Here is a 21,305-nt window from a genome sequence, read left to right as displayed (position 1 = left end):
GTAAGCATTTATATATTTTGTCTGTCCTTTTAAAAAAAAAATTAATGTACACTTTTGTTACTTCTAATCAGTTTTGTGTTTTGTCATCTTTCCCATAGTTCTGAGAGCGTGAAGACAAGAAGTGACGTTTTCTACCTTCAGCCTGAACGCTCGTGTGTGCCTGACAGCCCCATGTGGTACTCAACCTTACCAACTGACCCTGCTATTCTGGATGCCATGTTAACCCGCATTCTCATGGTGAGGGAGGTTCACGAGGAGCTTGCAAAGGTCCACCACGAGGATGCTGAAGAGGAAGATGCGTCTGAATGAACTAGATTTTTAATCCATTTTTAAGCACTGAATTTCAGAATGCATGTACCCACGAAGAGTAACAGACTGCTAGGAGTATAGCGTACTCTTCCTCTGGGTTGATTTGGGGGGCAGGGAAGGGAGGGTCGATGAACACACTGGTCAAAAAAAATCTATGTTGGGATTAAATTGACAGGAAATCTTGGTGCTTTGAAATAATTGCAGTTTAAATGATTTTTTGTTAAAAACGACAAGTGATGTGGACTTTTTTTTACCCCATGCTGAGTCACTGGATTTTCGTTGTGAAAACCAATGTTTTTTTTAAAACAATGTGCAACAAATTCATTTTTAGAGAGAGCAGGAAAGGGGGTGGAGGTGGGGGGGAGGAGGGCATGGGAAGCACGCCAAGAAGTATTTAAATGGGAATAGTACCATTTTAGAATGTTACAGCTGAGTTCGAAGGACATATTTTGGATAAACTCTTTTAGTGAAACAGTATTTCGGCCAGTTAAATGTTAACACCTATGAATGAAAACACAATGTTTAGTTCCTAGATTGCTGTTAACCGTGAAACTTCTTTCTTTGAAAAAAATTAACATTGAACTACATCTACTAACCCCTTGTTAAAATGTCCTGTGCTCACATTTCATTTAGAGGAGATCCGTGTGCTGTAAGTTTAGGTGTAGATGTGCACATGAGTATAAATTTGTATATTTTGAAGGTGATGGGGCAGCTAAAAGGATGTTGTTATAAGTTTAGGTTCTTGCCGATATGTTTTTGTACATACATTTTAATTACATTTATATCTTTACTGTGTATAAAATAAGTGCTTATGTGAAGCCTGGTCAGACTTTGCATACTGCAGACTCATTACATTTGTAGAAAAACCCAATGTACTCCCTGTTATATAATACAGTTTGCATTGTAGTAAACAGGCGTTTGTGTGACAGTACCTTTTACCTCTACATTAGCTGAGAAACGCACTGTTCCCCATTTGCGTATACAATGGGAAACTTGAAAGTAGTTAATACACTAGATACTGTTTTAAGTTTGGTTTCAACAAAGACATTTTGTACGTGGAAATTGCTGTGAACTAAACGCATTGAACTTTTTTTCATTGTTAAGGGAAGGACTCAGTTATGCATTTTCTTTCTGCTTCATTCTATAAACAAAGTGCACCCTTTCCTTTTACTTACAATTCCCCCAGCCCAGAGGATGAGCAGGCAGTGTGCCCACTGCTGGACTGAAAACTACAACTAGAAGATGCACAAGAGCAATGGGTGGAAAAGTTAATTTGTTTTTACCATTTTCTCATTCCCTTCCTGTGGATTCACATCTAGCTTATGCTCTACCTGGTAAATTCAGTGACAGTCTCAGCATTGAGCCATGTTCAAAGGAGCTCCAGCTGGAGAATTAGTGCTACAGTACTGAAGCCCTACCTGTGATTCTCACTCCCTTCGAGCATGGCTCAATGATGGGAGCGTAGAATCACTGAATTTACCCTTACATTTTCTCTTGGAACTGGAAAGCAATCGGCAGTCAAATTTATGCCCTTTCACTCCATGACACAGTGTGTTGGTGAACATAATTTCAATCGATTTTAAAAAAATATCTAACAAAAGCCTATTTTACTAGGATATAACAGGTTAGGAATAGTCACTGAAATGTAGTTTAATACCTGGGGGAACTGACTAATGAGAGATTTTCCACTTCAACACTCCTGGCACATGCTAGCAGCACCTATCGGGAAATTGTGTACCCCCAGTTGTAATTTTTCTACTATTAATCCTAAAGAAGGGAACATCTCCATAATGTGTAGCTTTCCCTTTGGATTTGCCTATTGCCTGCGATTAGCAGTGTTTAGTCATTTTTTTTCAGCAAATTTTTTAGCAAAAAGCCAATGCTGGGAAACTGAAGATTTTTCCACTTTTTTGCACTTAGTGTCAGCATTCAGCCTCCCCCAGTTCGGGTATATCATAGGTTAAGATACAGGGTGAAACTCCACCATTCCAACAATGTGCCTTAACCACTATCTGGAAGAGCATCCCTACTGCACAATGTAAATATTCCATTTCCCATCATTATGTGGTGATACTAATTTAGTGTCAATTTGTGCTGAATTCTGAGCAGTATTGTGCTGTGGGCTTGCACTGACTAGAAACTGGGTTGTGATTGCCTGAATTCATTTCATTTTGGGCCATCACAACCAACGAGAGAGGAGGCATTCATCCCATCACCCTGGGCTGGGGCCAACTCCAGATCCCAGAGATAAAAGGATAGTGTTCCACCCTATTGTATCACCTAGTCCAACTGCAATTGACTATCTTAAAAGTTGGAATACATGCCTCGCTTGCCCCCAAATCATGTAAATCTGAAGGCGAGTACATAAAAACTAGTAAGTACATTTCCTGAAATGTTTTCATTTGATGATAAGGAATCGAGGGGGAAAAATGAATCACCTAGCTTGGTTTTCAGACTTGGTATGTTTTGCAAACTTATCAGCAACTCATGAATGTTACCACCAAGAAATGAATGGTCTTACCATTTAGTGATCAGGTTTTAAATAGAACTGTACGTGTTGCAAGATGCTATACTCTGTTCCAAGTAGTACCAGCAGTTCTTTTCTAATCATTGACGAACATATGCCTTTTACTGGCCTAAAGCAACTGACTGTTATTTTATAATCAATGCATTTTTCCATACTTCATCTTTGTTCAAGTAATATAATAGTGCTATAAGTACATTTTAAAGGGGCACTGTCAACCTTTTTTTTGGGGTGGGGGGGCGGGTTTCAGGCAGGCCGTATTTGTGGAACAACCAGAAACAACATTGTTCTGAAATCCCGGTTGAAACCTGGGTATCTTTTCTGCCAGGATCATGGTGCTGCAGGATTTCTTTTTGCGGTGTACTACCTTTTTTTAAGAAAAGATTTTTTTAAAGGTAACAGACTCTCTGTGATCATGTCGTGGATCATATCTTTTTTTTTACACTTCTATTCACAAACTTGGTATAAAGTGCAAGACATTGTACCAAACGACTATGCCCCTTTAATAAAATATTTATCAGTAAGAACTACAGAATTCAGCTGCTGTCATTTATGAGCCTTTTTAAAGTTTTTAGTCAAATCTTAATTCAACTTATGGTAAATGAACAAAAATAAGTGAATATTTATGTTACCTGAATAAAAATTCATTTTTTTTAATCTACACCCATTTGTATTCATTACTGCTTGGATGTGCCTTATGGTCTGATTGCTATTGTCTGTTGTATGTTAAAACTAATGTAGAAAATCTTCCATTGTAATTAAAGGGACACAGATCAGTAATGTTTGTCTTGCCCACTTGAGGACAAAGTAAAATCCTACCAGTGTTTTAAATAAAAAATTGGTCTTGTACAGGTATTACTGGAACATTTGTGAACATGTCAGCAGTGAGAAGTGTAATAGATGGGAGATATGCAAATTACTGGAATGTCCCTTTCAGAATGTATGAAAGAAATTCTGCCACAGAGAAACCTTACGGAACCTACTCTTAAGTTTTGTAGTCAAATGATTTATTAAGGACTGCACCCAGGTGTAACTAAAAGTTTTCAACTTTTCCTTAGTTGGCTAAAAACCAGAGATTGCAGGGAATAAACAGTTCATTCTGTTGGATGAAACTGCAGTATCTTCCAACATGTACAGCGATGTCCTAACTTGATCACTAAAGGCCAGAACATTCCATTTTCAATTATTAGTATAACTTTGAATAAAAATTCCAAAATTGGTGAATTCACAGAACACGTGCTAAGCTTGAAAATCTTGGAAGGTGATTTTTTTAAAGTGTAAAATTACTTTTGATTTTAACTGATTAATATATTGCAGAAAACAACATCCCTCATTTCAAAAGTAGAATCTTCCTGTAATGTACAGGTATCACAGAGAGTGCTGCAATGACCATCAGAGAATAAACTGTACGGTTCTGTGATTTGACTTTCTACTGCAGCATTTGTAAGTCACATTGTTTAATATGCCACCTCTTCGACAGCTTGTGATCACTCTTTCGCACCCCCCCCCCCCCCCCCCCAAAACACACACACATAATATCTCCTTTATGATTACGTCTCTGTGAAGTGCTTTGGTCCATTTTTCTGTGTTAAAGGCGCAATGTAAATGGTAGCAGGGGTAGTTTACAGCTTATTTACTGTGCATTCCATGAATTTTTCCCTAGGTGGCGCCAATTATAAAGCCAAGCATCAAAGCTCTCAATCACAGGTATGCTGTTTATTTTTTGGGGGGGGGAGTGTTGGTAAGGAGGTCGGAGTGCTGAGAGGGGATCAGGTATATCTCTACAGTGGAGAAAATCTGAGAGATTCACCCCAGGTCTCACACATTAGCAGCTGGTAACTGAAGACCATTGACCAAGATCTAGGGACAGGTCATTTGCATTTTCTCATTTCCAATATCTATGCCATTGAGAATCCTAAAAACAGGACAGAAATGACAAGAATAGGAACAACTTCCATTTATATAGTGCTGTTATCATTGACACACCTTGGGATGTTCTTCTCAGGTCTGAGGAAAACGTGTTAAGCCAAAGAAGCAGAGATTCGGAAAGGTGAGCAAAGGCTTGATCAAAGAGATGGATTTTAAGGAGGGTGTTAAAGTTGGTGTGAAGGCAGAGAGGTTTAGGAAGATAATTACGGTGAGTGAAGACCACATTCCTGAAACGCTGTCATTGATGGGGTGGAGGGAAGAAACTGTAAAAGATGACCTACAGTTCGGTGGGGGGTTGAGTGAGGGTTCTGTGCCTGGAGGAGATTACAGAAGTAGGGAGGGGCAATATCATAGACAGATTTAAAGACAAGGACAAGAATTGGATTGAGAACTGATGTAGATTAGCTAGGATATGAGTGATGGGCAATTGGGGCTTAATGTGAGGTATATGAGCAGCAGAGTTTTGGGCAGACTGAAGTTTATGGAGGATGGGAAGCTGGCAAGGAGAGCATTGGAATAATCGAATCTGGAGGTGATAGAGATACAGATGTGGGTTTCAGTGGCAAATGGGTTGAGGTATGGGGTGGAGGCAGGCTACATTATCGAAGTAGGCAGTCTTTGTGATTGCGGGGATATTGTGTTGGAAACAGCTCGGGGTCGAATCGAATGACAAAGTTGCAAAAAGTCTGGTTCAGTCTTAGACGGTGGTCGGAGGGGATGATGGAATCAGTGGCTAAGGAGTGCAGTTCGTAGTTGGACCCAAAGAAGATGGAATTGATCTTCCAAGTGTTTTTAGAGCAAGTTAAAACTCATCTAAGACCGTTTAACAAAAAGAAATGAGTGGTTATTGGCAGTGATGCAAAGGAGGATAATCTCATTGTTCATAAACACCATCTGATTCAGTAATTTGTTTACAGCCTTAAATTCATTCCCCTGTGTTCATATGTAGTGGATATTTTAAATAGGTTAAGTTTTTATTTTTCATTTTCACCTGCCATGTTCTGTCTGAAGCTTTTTGTGTGGAGAGAAAGTTTTGGGCATGTTTAATTTTTATACCTGTTTTCTCAATTAAGCCACTTTGTGTCTATAATAAATTTCTGCTCAAAATGGATTTAATCCCTTGCAGATTTCCCCATTAAATTGAAAGCTGAATGCAGTGTGATGTTCACAAGAGTGTATTAAAGGAGTTTGTTACATAGTATTTACAGCACAGAAACAGGCCATTTAGCCCAAAAGGTCAATGCCGGTGTTTATGCTCCACATGAGTCTCCACCCATCTTCATCTCGCCTTTCAACATATCCTTATATTTCTTTCTCCCTCATGTTTTATCTCTTAGTTAATCTTGATCCTTTTCCACAAAGAGATGAAATGGTTATTTTTAAGCGTCCCTTTAAATACATCTGTGCTATTTGCCTCAACTATTCCATGTGGTAGCGGGTTCACTTTCTAACCGCTCTGAGTAAAGAAGTTAATAATGGAAATGCAATATTATAGAGTAATCTACAGTTGATAACTTCCCAGTGTACTGACAGAAATACTAAATACATCAAAACACCAGGCATCGAGATTCAGGCAGCTTAATGTTTTCTTGATATTTTTTCACAATTGTTGACCTTTTATATAGCTCTGTTAGAAAGTATTTAGTTTAAAATCAAATTGTTCCAATATATCAGTTATGGGATCACTTAGTAATTGTTGGAAAGGGATTGGCTTGCACCTTGCAGTTGGATAACTTGCTCAAACGTTCTGTACTACTAAACCATCACAGCCTTTGACTGAAGAGTAAAACAATGTTTATGAAAGCAGCAGCTCACTCTGATCAAAAATCTAATCCTATCGAAATGTAGGAAAAATCCATTAACAGAACAAACTTCAGCCCTGACCCAAATGTTTAGGTATATAGGAGTATATGAAAATATTTCATGGGTAACAGTGTGCTATGATTGATATGTGCTGGTGGGCTGACTGGACAACAATTGGCATTGATCCTGACATTGATTAATTATTTTTCAACTGAAGAATTAACAACATAATAATGCACTGTGCCCGTACTCTACTTGGGAAGCTGGCAGATTGACCAATCTCTCTTTTCAATCAGCCTGCTGTGCTCAGGTCCATGTAGCTGTGCAACCAGGAATCATTATTTTTATACCAACAACAACTTACATTTATGTAGTTAGTGCCTTTAATATAGAAAAGCATAACAAAGTGCTTCATTGAGACCTAATCAAAAAAAAATGGACACTGATATTAGGAGTGACCAAAATCTTGGTCAAAGGTGCGTGATTTAAGGAGGAGAGGGAGGGGGACATTTAGAGAGGGAATTCCAGAGCTTGGGGCCAAGACAGCTGAAGGCACGGCCGCCAATGGGGGAGTGAGGAGAGAGAAGGCCAGATTAGATGAACGGAGAGATCAGCGAGGATTGTAGGGCTGGAGGAGGTTACAGAGATAGGGAGGTGCAAGGCTGTGAATGTATAAACACTAGGATCAGAGTTTTAAATTTGAGGTCTTGAGGGACCGGGAGTCAATGTAGGTTAGAGGTGATGAGCAAGCAGGATGTGGTGTGAGATAGGATAAGGGCAGCAGAATTTTGGATGAGCTGATGTTTATGGAGGTGGAGGATGGGAAGCTGTCAGGAGAACATTGGAATAGTCGACATTGGAGGTGACAAAGCCATGGATGAGGGTTAGAAGCGCATCTCGGTCAAATAGGACATTGAGGTTGCGCATAGTTTGTGGCAGGGGCCGAAGACAATGACTTTGGTCTTCCCAATGTTTAGCTGGAGGAAATTGCAATTCATCCAAACAAGTAGTTATCGAACAAGTAGTCTGACAATACAAAGGCAGTGGAGGATTCAAGAGAGGCGGTGGAGAGATAGAGTGGGGTGCCATCAGCATATCCATAGCTTGAGATATATGCAAATGATGGAAACATTAATTTAAACTTTATATTGGGCTCCATGGTATACATGTAAGTGGCCCACAAAGGAAAAGGGTTTAAGACACTCCTACAGTTATCTGTTGTGCTGTTGTAGGTTTCCAACTGTGGGTTTCTCCAATCTCAGTCATGCTGTCAAAGAGAAGCAACAAGTGGCTGCCAGGTATTCCCCCGCCACCGCCACCAAGGAAGGAAGGGAAAATAATTCGGCATGTTAGGCAGGGCTGTTCTTGAGTATTTCTTAATGAGTAGCTACAGATGAAATTAAGACAGAAATGGTATTGGAGTTGGAAAGATCCAAAGAGCAGATTTTCTGTCTGAACTTCTTTCAGATGCAGATCTCTGCTTGCACAGACTCTATCTGGGTGTACCTGCAAAAATACATTTTGCACACCAATGTCTTCTTGTACCCTGCCCCCCCATTGGCTACTTGGAATGGGGACCCTCTGTTGGGACACTGTGCTGGTGATGCGGTATACAGGGGTTATGCGCACTCATATTGCATGTACCCAGGTTAATATTGAGCACCTTGTACCAAACTAATTTCATAAATGAGATGAGTTTTTATAAAAGTTTACTAGGGGTGACATTTTTAGGTCAGAAATTCTGTGGACTAAGTGGTTGTTCTAGTGGGACAATAAATAATTATAAGCACTCTGTCTGATGAGTTGAATAAAAGCCTTTAGGATATTAGTTGCTTTGTCCTGTTATGTTTGGCAGTTAACTCTCTCCAGTCCTCAGAGATGTGAAAACAGAGTTATTAATGGGCTGCAAATAGTGCTTAATGCTTCTTAACCCATTCAGACTGGGGCAGACATCGCATCATATAGAAGGTAAGTGTCTTTATAGATAACACTTGGTCCATGTGATCTCCTGGACCGGTTTCAATCACCTGAGGAGGTCAAAGAGGAATTTTTCAGAGTTTTTTTCCCTTATTGACTGGGTTTTTTTCTCTTTTCTTACCTCTCCCAGGAGATTACATGGCTGCAGGGGTGGGTGGGAAGGAGAGTTTAGCCATGATGGTCTGGCCATCTTGGTTTGGGGCAGGCTTGATGGACTAGCTGGCCTTTTCCTGTCTGTCAATTTTGTATGTTCGTAACATAAGTCAATGATGAAAAAAGCCCATTCAACCCATAGAAGATCACCTCTCTAGTCTCATTTGTTTTCCTTCTTCATCCCTCCAACCAACACCACCGAAACAGACTAACTGGTCTTGTAAAACAAAAACGGAAAATGCTGGAAACATTCAGGTCAGTCAGCATCTGTGGAGCAAATAGACAAGTTAACGTTTTAGGTGTGGACGGTTTGTCAGCAGTGCAGTTCTGAGTTGCTGAGTGTTTTCAGCATTTCCTGATTTTTAATTTAGATTTCTAGCCTCTGCAATATTTTTGCTTTTTGTTAAGCTTTTTGACGAGTGCCTTGGGACGTTTTACTGTGTTAAAGGTGCTATATAAATACAAGTTGTTGTTGTTTAACTGGTCATTTATCTCGTTTGCTGTTTGTGCAGTCTTGCTGTGCACAAATTGGCCGTTTTTGGTCACAAAATAACAGTGACTACACTTCAAAAATAATTAATTGGCAGTGAAGCACTTTGGGATATCCTGAGAATGTGAAAGGCACTATATATAAATTCAAATTTGTTCTTTCTCATATTCTTTTTCATGTTGTATCTCATGTTTTTTTTCCCTCTCTATCAGCCTCTCTCTCCAACACTCACATTCCACTGCAATTCTGAGCTGTGAATATTGGAGAAATGTTAGGAGTGACTTTTACGATCAGCAGGAAAGTCATAGATTGCAAACCCCTTTAAACGTATAGTACTGGTTTTACTTTTAAGAGTGACATACACCAAAACTGTCTACATTTTAAACTAGAATGAGTGACATTTGCCAAATCTGCCAACATATTCTGACTCCATCTCCTTTCCCCCTCTCACTCACAGTTTGTTCTATCATTTGCCCGACTGGCAGAGCCAACAATAACAGCTGGAGGTGGATGGGGAAATGATGGAATTGGCATTAACAGACCTGCAGTTCTCATAGTCCTTATCACTATTATTGTTTTCTCATATGTTTTAGTTGTTAAAAAGCCATTCGTAAAGACCACAGAGCAGAAAGGGAATGGTCAACAAACTGCTCCATTCAACGTTACTGTTAATGAAACAGGCTCAGTGATTATGGTTTCCCATAACTAAAAACTTCAAAGATCTGTCTAATCGGTATTCAGTAATTAACTACATAATTAACAAGTAAAGATAGGAAAGGATAGGACATTTTGAAGTAGGCAGCTATTAACTGTAAAGTATTCAATAAAACACCAGATTTAAAGACACAACTCCAGTAACTGTGGCACCAGGCATTTCCTGCAGGCGATGCCATTTCCGATGAAACAAATGTGTTTTAGACTGACCGCTCCCTCCAGACTGATAGTGTTATCAGAACAAACATTTCCTGTTTACCTGGTGGGATTTGTTATCTAAGAAGTGTTTCAGTGCCTGAGAGGAATTTCTATTTCAGGTAATTAAGTAAAACAATCTTGTTTTCCTTTTAATTTTATTTGTTTGATCAGATAAAGCATAAAGCAAACTCTGACATGCTATCATATATTATTTTGATGAATGAGTCATTTGTTTTGAGACAGCAGTCAATATTTAGGCATGTTAGTATAATGGCAAGAATGATATGTGATTAAGAAGATGACCGTTGGCTGCTTCCATGATGGCTCAGTTGATATATGCACTGCTCAATGTGGACTGAGTCATAGACACCAGGCAAGAAAAAAAGAACTTGCATTTATGCTGTATCTTTCATGACATCCCAAAGTGCTTTACATCCAATGATGTACTTTTCAAGCGTAGTCACTGTTGTAATGTAGGAAACGCGGCTGCCAATTTGTGCAAAGCAAGATCCCACAAACAGCAATGGGATAAATGACCAGATAATCTATTTTAGTGATGTTGGTTGAGGGATAAATATTGGCCAGGGCTAGCTCCTCTGCTCTTCTTTGAAATAGTGCCACAGGATCTTTTGCATCCACCGAGGATACGGTAGCATAGTGGTTATGTTACTGGACTAGTAATCCAGAGGCCTGGACTAATAATCTAGAGTTATGAGTTCAAATCCAGCCACGGCAGCTGGGGAATTGAAATTAAATAAAATCTGGAATTAAAAAAATTAGTATCTGTAATGGTGGCTATAAAACTACCAGATTGTCCTAAAAACCCATCTGGTTCACTAATGTTCTTTAGGGAAGGAAACCTGCCACCCTGGCCTATATTTCACTCCAGCAATGTGGTTGATTCTTAATCAACCTCCGAAATGGCCGAGCAAGCCACTCAGTTGTACAATCTCGCTACAAAAAAATCATAAGACGGACCACTAGGCACCGCACACGACAAAGGCAAACCAAGCCCAGTTGACCCTGCAAAGTCCTCCTCAGTAACATCTAGGGACTTGTGCCAAAGTTGGGAGAGCTGTCCCTTAGACTCGTCAAGCAATAGCCTGACATTGCCATACTCAGAATCATATCTTTCAGCCAATGTTCCAGAATCTTCCATTATCATCCTGCGTATGTCCTGTCTCACCGGCAGGGGTACGGTGATATACAGTCAGGAGGGAGTGGCCATGGGAGTCCGAATTGACTCCGAATCTCATGGCATCAGGTCCAACATGGGCAAGGAAACCTCCTGCTGATTACCACCTACTGCCCTCCCTTAGCTGATGAATCAGTCCTCCTCCATGTTGAGCACCATTTGGAGGAAGCAGTGAGGGTAGCAAGGATACAGAATATACTCTGGGTGGGGGACTGCAATGTCCATCACCAAGCTTGGCTCGGTCGCACCACTACTGGCCGAGTCCCAAAGGCCATAGCTGCCAGACTGGGCCTGCGGCAGGTGGTGAGCGAACCAACATGAGGGAAAAACCAACTCGTCCTCACCATCTTCCTGTCGCAGATGCATCTGTCCATGACAGTATTGGTAGGAGTGACCACCGCACAGTCCTTGCGGAGACGAAGTCCCGACTTCACACTGAGGACACCATCCAATGTGTTGTGTGGCACTACCACTGTGCTAGAAGGGATAGATTCAGAACAGATCTAGCAGCTCAAAACTGGGCATCCATGAGGCGCTGTGGGCCATCAGCAGCAGAATTGTATTCCAGCATAATCTGTAACCTCATGGCCCGCATATTCCTCACTCTACCATTACCAACAAGCCAGGGGATCAACCCTGATTCAATGAGGAGTGTAGAAGAGCATGTCAGGAGCAGCTCCAGGCATACCTAAAAATGAGGTGCCAACCTGATGAAGCTACAACACAAGACTACATGCATGCTATAAAAGTGGAAGCCACATGCGATAGACAGAGCTAAGCGATTCCACAACCAACGGATCAGATCAAAACTCTGCAGTCCTGCCACATCCAGTCGTGAATGGTGGTGGACAATTAAACAACTAACAGGAGGAGGAGGCTCTGAAAACATCCCCATCGTCAATGATGGCAGAGTCCAGCACATGAGTGAAAAGACAAGGCTGAAGCGTTTGCAACCATCTTCAGCCAGAAGTGCCGAGTGGATGATCCATCATGGCCTCCTCCCGACATCCCCACCATCACAGAAGCCAGTCTTCAGCCAGTTCGATTCACTCCACGTGATATCAAGAAACGGCTGAGGGTAATGGATACAGCAAAGGCTATGGGCCCCGACAACATCCCAGCTGCAGTGCTGAAGACTTGTGCTCCAGAACTAGCTGCGCCTCGAGACAAGCTGTTCCAGTACAGCTACAACACTGGCATCTACCCGACAATGTGGAAAATTGCCCAGGTATGTCCTGTCTACAAAAAGCAGGACAAACCCAATCCAACCAATTACCGCCCCATCAGTCTACTCTCAATCATCAGTAAAGTGATGGAAGGTGTTGTCGACAGTGCTATCAAGCTGCACTTACTCACCAATAACTTGCTCACCGAAGCTCAGTTTGGGTTCCACCAGGTCCACTCAGCTCCAGACCTCATTACAGCCTTGGTCCAAACATGGACAAAAGAGCTGAATTCCAGAGGTGAGGTGAGAGTGACTGCCCTTCATATCAAGGCCGATTTGACCGAGTGTGGCACCAAGGAGCCCTAGTAAAATGGAAGTCAATTGGGAATCGGGGGATAACTCTCCAGTGGCTGGAGTCATACCTAGAACAAAGGAAGATGGTAGTGGTTGTTGGAGGCCAATTATCTCAGCCCCAGGATATTGCTGCAGGAGTTCCTCAGGGCAGTGTCCTAGGCCCAACCATCTTCAGCTGCTTCATCAATGACCTTCCCTCCATCATAAGGTCAGAAATGGGGATGTTCACTGATGATTGCACAGTTTCAGTTCAGTTTGCAACCCGTCAGATAATGAAGCAGTCCGAGCCCGCATGCAGCAAGACCTGGACAACATCCAGGCTTGGGCTGATAAGTGGCAAGTAACATTCGCACCAGACAAGTGGCAGGCAATGACCATCTCCAACAAGAGAGAGTCTAACCACTCCAACCTTGATATTCAACGGCATCACCATCACTGAATCCCCCACCATCAACATCCTGGGTGTCACCAATGACCAGAAACTTAATTGGACCAGCCACATAAATACTGTGGCTACAAGAGCAGGTCAGAGGCTGGGTATTCTGCAGCGAATGGCTCACCTCCTGACTCCTCAAAGCCTTTCCGCCATCTACAAGGCACAAGTCAGGAGTGTGATGGAATACTCTCCACTTGCCTGGATGAGTGCAGCACTAACAACTCAAGAAGCTTGACACCATCCAGGACAAAGCAGCCCACTTGTTTGGCACCCCATACAGCACCCTAAACATTCGCTCCCTTCACCACCGGCGCACTGTGGCTGCAGTGTGTACCATCCACAGGATGCACTGCAGCAACTCGCCAAGGCTTCTTCGACAGAACCTCCCAAAACCACAGCCTCTACCATCTAGAAGGACAAGGGCAGCAAGCATATGGGAATAACACCACCTGCACGTTCCCCATCCAAGTCACACACCATCCCGACTTGGAAATATATCGCTGTTTCTTCATCGTTGCTTGGTCAAAATCCTGGAATTCCCTTCCTAACAGCACTGTGGGAGAACCTTCACCACACGGATTGCAGCGGTTCAAGAAGGCGGCTCACCACCACCTTCTCAAGGGCAATTAGGGATGAGCAATAAATACTTGCCTTGCCAGCAACGTCCACATCCCATGAACGAATAAAAAACCTGAGAGGTTTATCGTCTCATCCGAAAGACGGCACCTCCGACTTTGCAACACTCCCTCAGTACTGCACTGGAGTGGCAGTCTGGATTTTTGTGCTCAAGTCTCACTTGTCTCATAAGTAGACTAATTTCAGTTTGGTTGATGGCAGTTGGTCTACATTTGCAGACCTACCTCAATGCTAGCAAAGGGAAAATCAACTAAGGCTACTATTTCTGATCACTGCTTGTTGGCTCCTGCTGGAAAGTGAGCATTTATTGACATCGGGAGAGAAGAATGATGCATGGCTGTGATTGCCTCACAGTCAAATAGCCTATCATGCCCACTGTCTAGGTTTGCACATAAAGTATGGGCACATGGGTGGAGTACAGCCAGCTGTTGATGTCTGTGAAACTGTACCTCAGCATGAATCAGTGACAAGAGGGAGAGGAAAGTATGGCTTTTATCATTTAAACAGTACCTTTAACATAGTAAAATATCCTAAGGTGTTTCACAGGAAGGTAATCAGACAAAAATTGACTCTGAGCCAAAGAAGGAGACATTGGGCCAGAATTTGCTGTAGCAGAGCATCTAACAGCATCTGCCGTTAGTCAGACTTGCCCCCTGCTCCCTTCAGCTCAAACAATTTTTGCCCACAAAGTTGCTGAAAGTGTGAGCTGTTAATGACGCAGTGAGGGAGACAGGGCATCTGGGACCTGAGTGAACAGGGCAACCAAAAGGGTATCTCCTTAACTAATGTGATTTAGGGATTGGGAAATAAACAGCGGAAGGACTGAGAAGGAGGGTGAACTAGAGTGGGTGAATTCAAAGTCAAATCAGGTTCAGAAAGAGAAATAAAGAGATGGAAAGAAAGATTGGATTAAAAGAGACAGAAAGGAATAGTAAGAAAAAAAAATGTTAAATTTGACATTTTTAAAATCATCCCGAAAAATTGGGTGATTGGCAGTTATTAACATTTATCATGTCGTTAAAATGGTACTTTTGCTTGTAATGACAGGACTTAACTTTCTGTGGCGAGTTTAATGGCCAATTAATGGGCAAATACAGCAAGTTCCAAAAAAAAACGGGGAGGCTAAGGGCAAGATGCCGTTTTCACGAAGCTGATGGTGAAATGGCGCAACTTGGACAGCAACTGGTGGATATTCACATTTAACTCCTTGTCTGAAGTTGCTGTACCATTTAACCTTAAATAACAGTGAACGCCATTAGCTTTGCTATTATTTTGACGCAGATTCTGGTCCATTAGGACAGGTGACCAAACACTTTGTCAAAGAGAGAGGTTTTAAGTAGCATCTCAAAGGAGGAGAGAGAGGTAGAGAGGCGGAGAGGTCCGGGGAGGAAATTCCCCAAGCTTAGGGCCTAGACAGCTGAAGGCACGGCTGCCAATGGTGGGGCGAAGGAAGTGGGGGATGCGCAAGAGGCCAGAGTTGGAGGAGATACAGAGTTCTCAGAGGGTTGTAGGGCTGGAGGAGGTTACAGAGATAGGGAGGGGCAAGGCCATGGAGGGGTTTGAACATGAGGATGAGAATTTTAAAATTGAGGCGTTTTTGGACCAGGAATTAGTGTAGTTCAGAGGGCATGAGGTGATGGTTGAACGGGACTTAGTACGAGTTAGGATACTGGCAGCAGAGTTTTGGATGAGCTCAAGTATACGGAGGGTGGAAGATAGGAAGCCGGCCATTGGAAAAGTCAAGTCTGGAGGTAACAAAAGCACGAATGAGGTTTTAGCAGCAGATGGGTTGAGACAGGGGTGGAGATGGGTGATATTATGCAAGTAGAAGTAGGTGGTGGTCTTTGTGATGGAGAGATTATGGGGTTGGAAGCTCAACTCCGGGTCAAATAGGACGCCAAGTTTGCGAACAGTCTGGTTCAGCTCGAGACAATGGCCAGGGAGGGGGATTAAGTCGGTGGCTAGGGAACGGAGTTTGTGGTGGGGGCCGAAGAATATTAGGAAACTTACAGGCTTCTAAAGCCAAGAATAGCCTGCTCAGGAAACTCTTGCTAGGCTGGCTTGTTGCTTGTTACAGCAACAGTGTTCTGCACTGAACCTCTGTATCTGTCATGAGTGGATTTTTTAAAATTTGCTTTTCCTTTTTTTGTTGCAATAAATATAATTTTGGACCTCACGATACAATCAGCAATGTGAGGACATAATGTCCAATCATCATTGGACCTTCTTCTGTGCAAGATACCATAGCAATCACAGCCTTTTAATGACTCCTGTAAACAATACAAAAAGCAAAATGTTATAATGTGCTGGAAAGCTCTAAATTAATATCGGTCAGTTAAAGCCATTTACTGTTATGAGGCATTCATTTATCCTGGTAAATTGGGTGCAGAAATGTCTCCAGTTTGAACTCTATTCTGGAACAAACTCATCAGTGTATCCCTTGCTGCCAATTTTTCTCCTCTGCACACTGTTTTCTCATCAGTACAAAATCTCTGGCTTCCAATAGTGGTTTTGATGCATAAGAAAGAAAGAACTTGCATTTATATAACATCTATTAAATTCTCAGGACGTCCCAAAATGTTTCACAGCCAATGAAGTACTTTTGAAATGTTATAACGTAGGGAAACATTATAGATAATAATCACATAATAACACAATGTTTAAGGTGTGCAGAGGGAGGCTTCGATCTCCCCCTGTATCTTTGGATGATAAAGGACTTTGTTGTCTTAACTTGCAGTTGCCACACTGATATCTCACTCAGTGTGTGTGTGACAAAAATGAAGCATTTTACTTTGTATTAGATTTAATGATTTTGGATTATTTATTACTGGTAACATCACATAAGGGTTTAAAGACCTAGGTTCACACAGATATTATTTTGCATTTCTGATATACAACAAGTAAACCTAGATGAGTTGTCCATATGGGCATCGATGGGCTGATTATACATCGTGTGCTTAGGAATTCTGCAGGGAGCTTAATATGTTAATTATTTAAATGGTCATGTTTTTATTTTGAAGCTTCTAAATAGGGAATGGTAGCCTAGAGGTTGTGAGCTCAAATCCCACTAGTTGTAAAACCGAATTTAATAAATCTGATAATTTGTGGGCTGGCACCAGAATAAAATGACCGTGAGGTCTGCCAGATTGCCACAAAAATCCAACCGGTTCACAAATTTCCCCCAAGAAAGGGACCTGTCATCCCTACCTGGTCTGGCCAATTTGTAACTCCAATCCCACTATGGTTGACTCTTTATGCCCTCAGGACAGCTAGGGATGGGCTATATAGACTTCCTTGTTAGTGTCTCCCACATCCCAAGAACCAAGTAAAACAACAGTGGATTCCAGACTTGTTCCACAAGCATTGTCTGCGTTTGAACATTGCAAAATGGCAGCCAATCTATGCAATTAAAAGAGCTACAATTTGTTAATATCTTTTGATCTGACATGTCTTCACAGGATCTTGAAATGAGTTGGTAAAAACACCTGGCACAGATCAAAGAACCAAGCCAGCCTGAATTGGTAGTTTTGATTGGCAGCTTTGTCTGAGACCTGTGAGAAGGACAGCATCAATGAATGGCTGTAGTTCTTTGATGGACAGCTCTGTAGCCAGAAGCCTCCAATTGAGGTTTCTCTATGGTTACCTGAGCCCAGCTAATCAGTCTATAGTCTACAGCCAGCATGATGCCTGGATATGGGTTGCCAGGCAACATTGGCCCTCCAGTAACACATCATGGCACATTGGCTTGGGGACCAAGAGCTTTTGTTTGAATTGTCAAAGAATACTTGTCCGTCTTATCCTTTCGATGCCTGCAGCCTGGTGGTATCAGAAGACACAGGCATTTATAGTCCATTTGGTTATACTCACAGCCAACCAATCAACAGAAAGACTGGAATGGTGTGACAATAAGGAAACCGTGAGGAAGTGAATGATTAAAATTGATTTAGATTGCCCTTTCATCACTGGGAATCCAGCCCAGATTGATGGACCAAAGTCTCCTCTCTTTGCCAGGCATCAGATTCCTAAGTAAAGTAAGTTTGGGGCAGTCTCATCAGTTTCAAGTGGCCATGAACCCAAAACACAAAGGTGCTCTTAATCTGACACAAATTAGCACTAAATTGTCAGTCTTGTATTGGCCAAAAGTATGGCTGCTTTGGATAGTGGAACTGATACAGCAGAGGGTGCTCTGCTGAGCATTCTGGTTTAAGTGCATTTATGGGACACAGTAGAAGGAGCTTTACTCTGCATTTAGCAGTGTAGAACTGATTTGGGAATGGCAAATGCTGATTCTAGGTACAAAATTTGAAAAGGTATTCCATTCCTTAGCAGGGAAATCCCTCACATGAATGAACATAAAATACACCTTAAACATAATAATTTCATACATTGAGGGTATACAAATGGAGTTTGAATTTTTTTAGGATTTTTTTCACAACTGGGGATTCAAATGTATAATTGCAAAAATAAAATTGGACCACATCAACCTGGAAACAGTGTACAATTTATACCAAAGTGCTAAGGGATTATCTTGGGATCTGATAACGGTGCTTTCATTGTTTGTGGCACTTTGTTTTCATAGTCTATTTTTGAAAAAAGTACCATTTGAATACAAACGCTTGCTCCCACAGAGCAGAGCAATAGTCAGGGGGATGCAGTATAAACGCCCTAAATCTACACGTGTGTGTGAGATTTCAGCACAGCTCCTAAGTTTATCAAGAATCAGAGAGGCAAGCATGAGGAACCTTGATCCAAGGCCATGCCTTACAGGGAGTTTGAGGTCCAATTCAATTAAAGGAAGTCTGAAAGAACACAACCCATGGTTCACAGAACGCAGATTAATTAAAACTTATCATTCCAAAGACACAAGTGAATTAAAAAATATGCTAGTGCTGATAGCTAACAGTCACAAGATCAGTAGGGCCCTGTTCACTGTGCCAAAGTGTACATGAGAATGTCCTGTTACTCATTCATGACAGGTACAGCCATGCACTTATCAGATTTAACACTCACATTGCCAGCACCTCCTACATTTTTTTGGAGGGGTTTGCTAAAACTATTGTTATAAATATTTTAATCCAGATACATTTCCAGATGGGCTTGTGGCTCACTGCTGTGGTGTAAAGCAATGTAGGGGTGATGGGGGGGGGGGGGGGAATGAGGGAACAGGGTTCGCCCCCGTAATTTCCCACACAATTGGAGTTTGGGGAATCAGAAGACAGCAGGTGGGGTATTTTCTTTCCCTCTTTTTCTAGGAAAGAGGAAGGGAAAATCAGAAGCTGATTTGACCTGAAATACTGGCATCCATTTCCTAACGGTTGAGGCCCATGTTGATGAGGCCTCAAAGCAGACCATGCCACTGCCCTCTCAGTATTGGAATGGTGTGCGGAATCATTGCAATGGTGAAAGATAAATTACTGTAAGTACATGAAAAGATTAGAAGAGGTAAACAATGTTCAGTCAATCTATATTCCTTGTTCTTCAGCACCTGCTTGGACCTCCTTTGTGAATGCTTCAATTAAGTCTTTATCCACTGCCCGGGCATTGAACGAGAACAAGATTTGGCTTGGCTATCATGCCTCCTGTGTTTGAATAGTCTACCAACAGTCACTAGCACATGAATAATAGCCATTTGATCAAAGTACTGGAGGGTAACTGGTGCTTGCAGAACTGCACCCCGATGAGGAGCCAAGGCTTTCATGAGAGGAGGGGAAAAAATGAGCGTTGAAAATTTTCCCAACAAGAACAGATTTATTTCCCATGGACTTTCTTTGTAGCTCATTTTGATGTCCTTATGTTTTTTGGTCAGTGTGGTAAACAAAACAAGACAAAATGCTCAAATGTCATAGCACTCACCAATGCTTTATAGTGGAACTTGTACTCTTGGATACTCTGTGGTTAGATAACAGTTGGAGTAATGTGTGCATCTGCTATACTTGACCGTGGAGGGCAACTGATACTTCAGCTTCTGAGACCGGATTTAAATCCAACCCAGCCCTGGCTTGACCTTTACTTTTTATTCACTGCATTAACTTTATTGTATTTTACTTTCTTACCTTGGTTCAATCTTTTAATAGCCTCATTTTCTTTTTTTAGCTCCGTTTTGTTTTTCAAGCCTGTTTTTCTAATTAATATCATACTGGTCTCTGACCTTTTACAAAAGAAGGGGAAGATTCGAGCCACATGACTTCTTTGGTCATTTGAATCCGAAAACAGTGCCAGTGTGAACTCAGAGGGGGAAATTGGAGAAAGCATACCCCTTTATACTGGCCATCACCGAGAACAAGGGAACACTGGTACAAACTAGAGCAGGTTCTTTTAAGACAGATATCAGGAAACTCTTCTTCACAGAAAGAGTGATCAATATGTGCAGTAAACTTCCAGATAGAGTAGTGGAGGCAAAAACCCTGGATTCATTGAAGAAACAATTGGATTCTACAGAGGGGTGATGTTAGGATGTCTCTGCATGGATGAATAAAGTTGGGCCAAAAGGCTTTTCTCATTCACAATTATCTTATGATGAACAGCACTGGTAGTGGTTTTGTGGGCTGAATAAAAGGAGCTTGCAGGCTGGATTTGGCCCACAAGCCATGTGTTGAACATTCCCACCCTAAAGTAAATAACTGAAAAAAGTTTGTTGTATGCACAAATGAGATTAGACGCTCTTTTGTTGCTTTCATTATTATGGACTGCAGTATTTTGCTCATAACCTATAATTCCCAGTATTATACTTTTTTCTAAAGTTTGGCATCATGTTAGCCATTCTCCAGTTCTTTGCTATCTCCCTGTATCCAATGAATTTTCTGAGACTGCTATCGGAATTTCTGTCTTCATTTATTTTCGTACTGTCGGGTACATTCCTTCCAGATTTGATTTTTATCAACTATCATGTGTTTCATATTCTTAATGTCCTTTTCATTCCTGACCCCGACATCCTGCATTAGATTAGATACTTCCTCCTCCCACCATGGCTTTATTCACTTATTTATGAATACTGTCTTCAGTATTGAAAACTGTGGGGAAATTAATTTTACTGCTTGCAATATACTTCTTGATGAGTTGGTGAGTAAGTGCATTATGTGGTGTGGTACTGAACCATTCAGAATGGGAAGGTGATGGGTTCAACCCCTGGTCTGTGCTGAATTAGTCAATCTCAGTTGAGATCACTTGAAATGCTACAAGTAGGAGACAGTAAAGAAAGAAGAAAGAACTTTCATTTATACAGTGTCTTTCACGACCTCAGGACGTCCCAAGGCACTTTATAGAGGAACCAATTGAGTCACGGCAGAAGTAATTGCCATGGGGCCAGTCTTCAACTTCCACCTGAAACGGGTGCAAAATCAGCGAATCGGTTGTGCCAACCACCCAATGCCGATGTCAGGAGGCCCAAACCATTTTCAGATCAGGCCTGATTTGACTGCCACC

At 41.7% G+C, this 21,305-nt stretch overlaps 2 protein-coding genes across 6 annotated transcripts in view; one reads left to right on the top strand and one right to left on the bottom strand.

Annotated features, from left to right (window-relative positions):
* The window catches only part of zmym4.1 (zinc finger MYM-type containing 4, tandem duplicate 1), a 127,171-nt gene extending 123,677 nt beyond the window's left edge, over nt 1–3,494 (top strand). For all 4 annotated transcript variants that reach the window (XM_068006459.1, XM_068006460.1, XM_068006458.1 and 1 more), the window contains one exon: nt 99–3,494. In XM_068006459.1, coding sequence (XP_067862560.1) covers nt 99–309 — 211 coding nt within the window. In that variant the 3' untranslated portion in view covers nt 310–3,494. The remainder of the gene's footprint in view (nt 1–98) is intronic.
* The window catches only part of LOC137342528 (gap junction alpha-4 protein-like), an 87,148-nt gene that overhangs the window by 19,779 nt on the left and 46,064 nt on the right, over nt 1–21,305 (bottom strand). The gene's annotated exons all lie outside the window — the stretch shown is intronic.

The sequence above is a fragment of the Heptranchias perlo genome, chromosome 26 (assembly GCF_035084215.1).
Source record: "Heptranchias perlo isolate sHepPer1 chromosome 26, sHepPer1.hap1, whole genome shotgun sequence".
Taxonomy (NCBI): Eukaryota; Metazoa; Chordata; class Chondrichthyes; order Hexanchiformes; family Hexanchidae; genus Heptranchias; species Heptranchias perlo.
The sequence above is the reverse complement of the archived record's forward strand: the minus strand, read 5'-3'. Positions and strand labels throughout refer to the sequence as shown.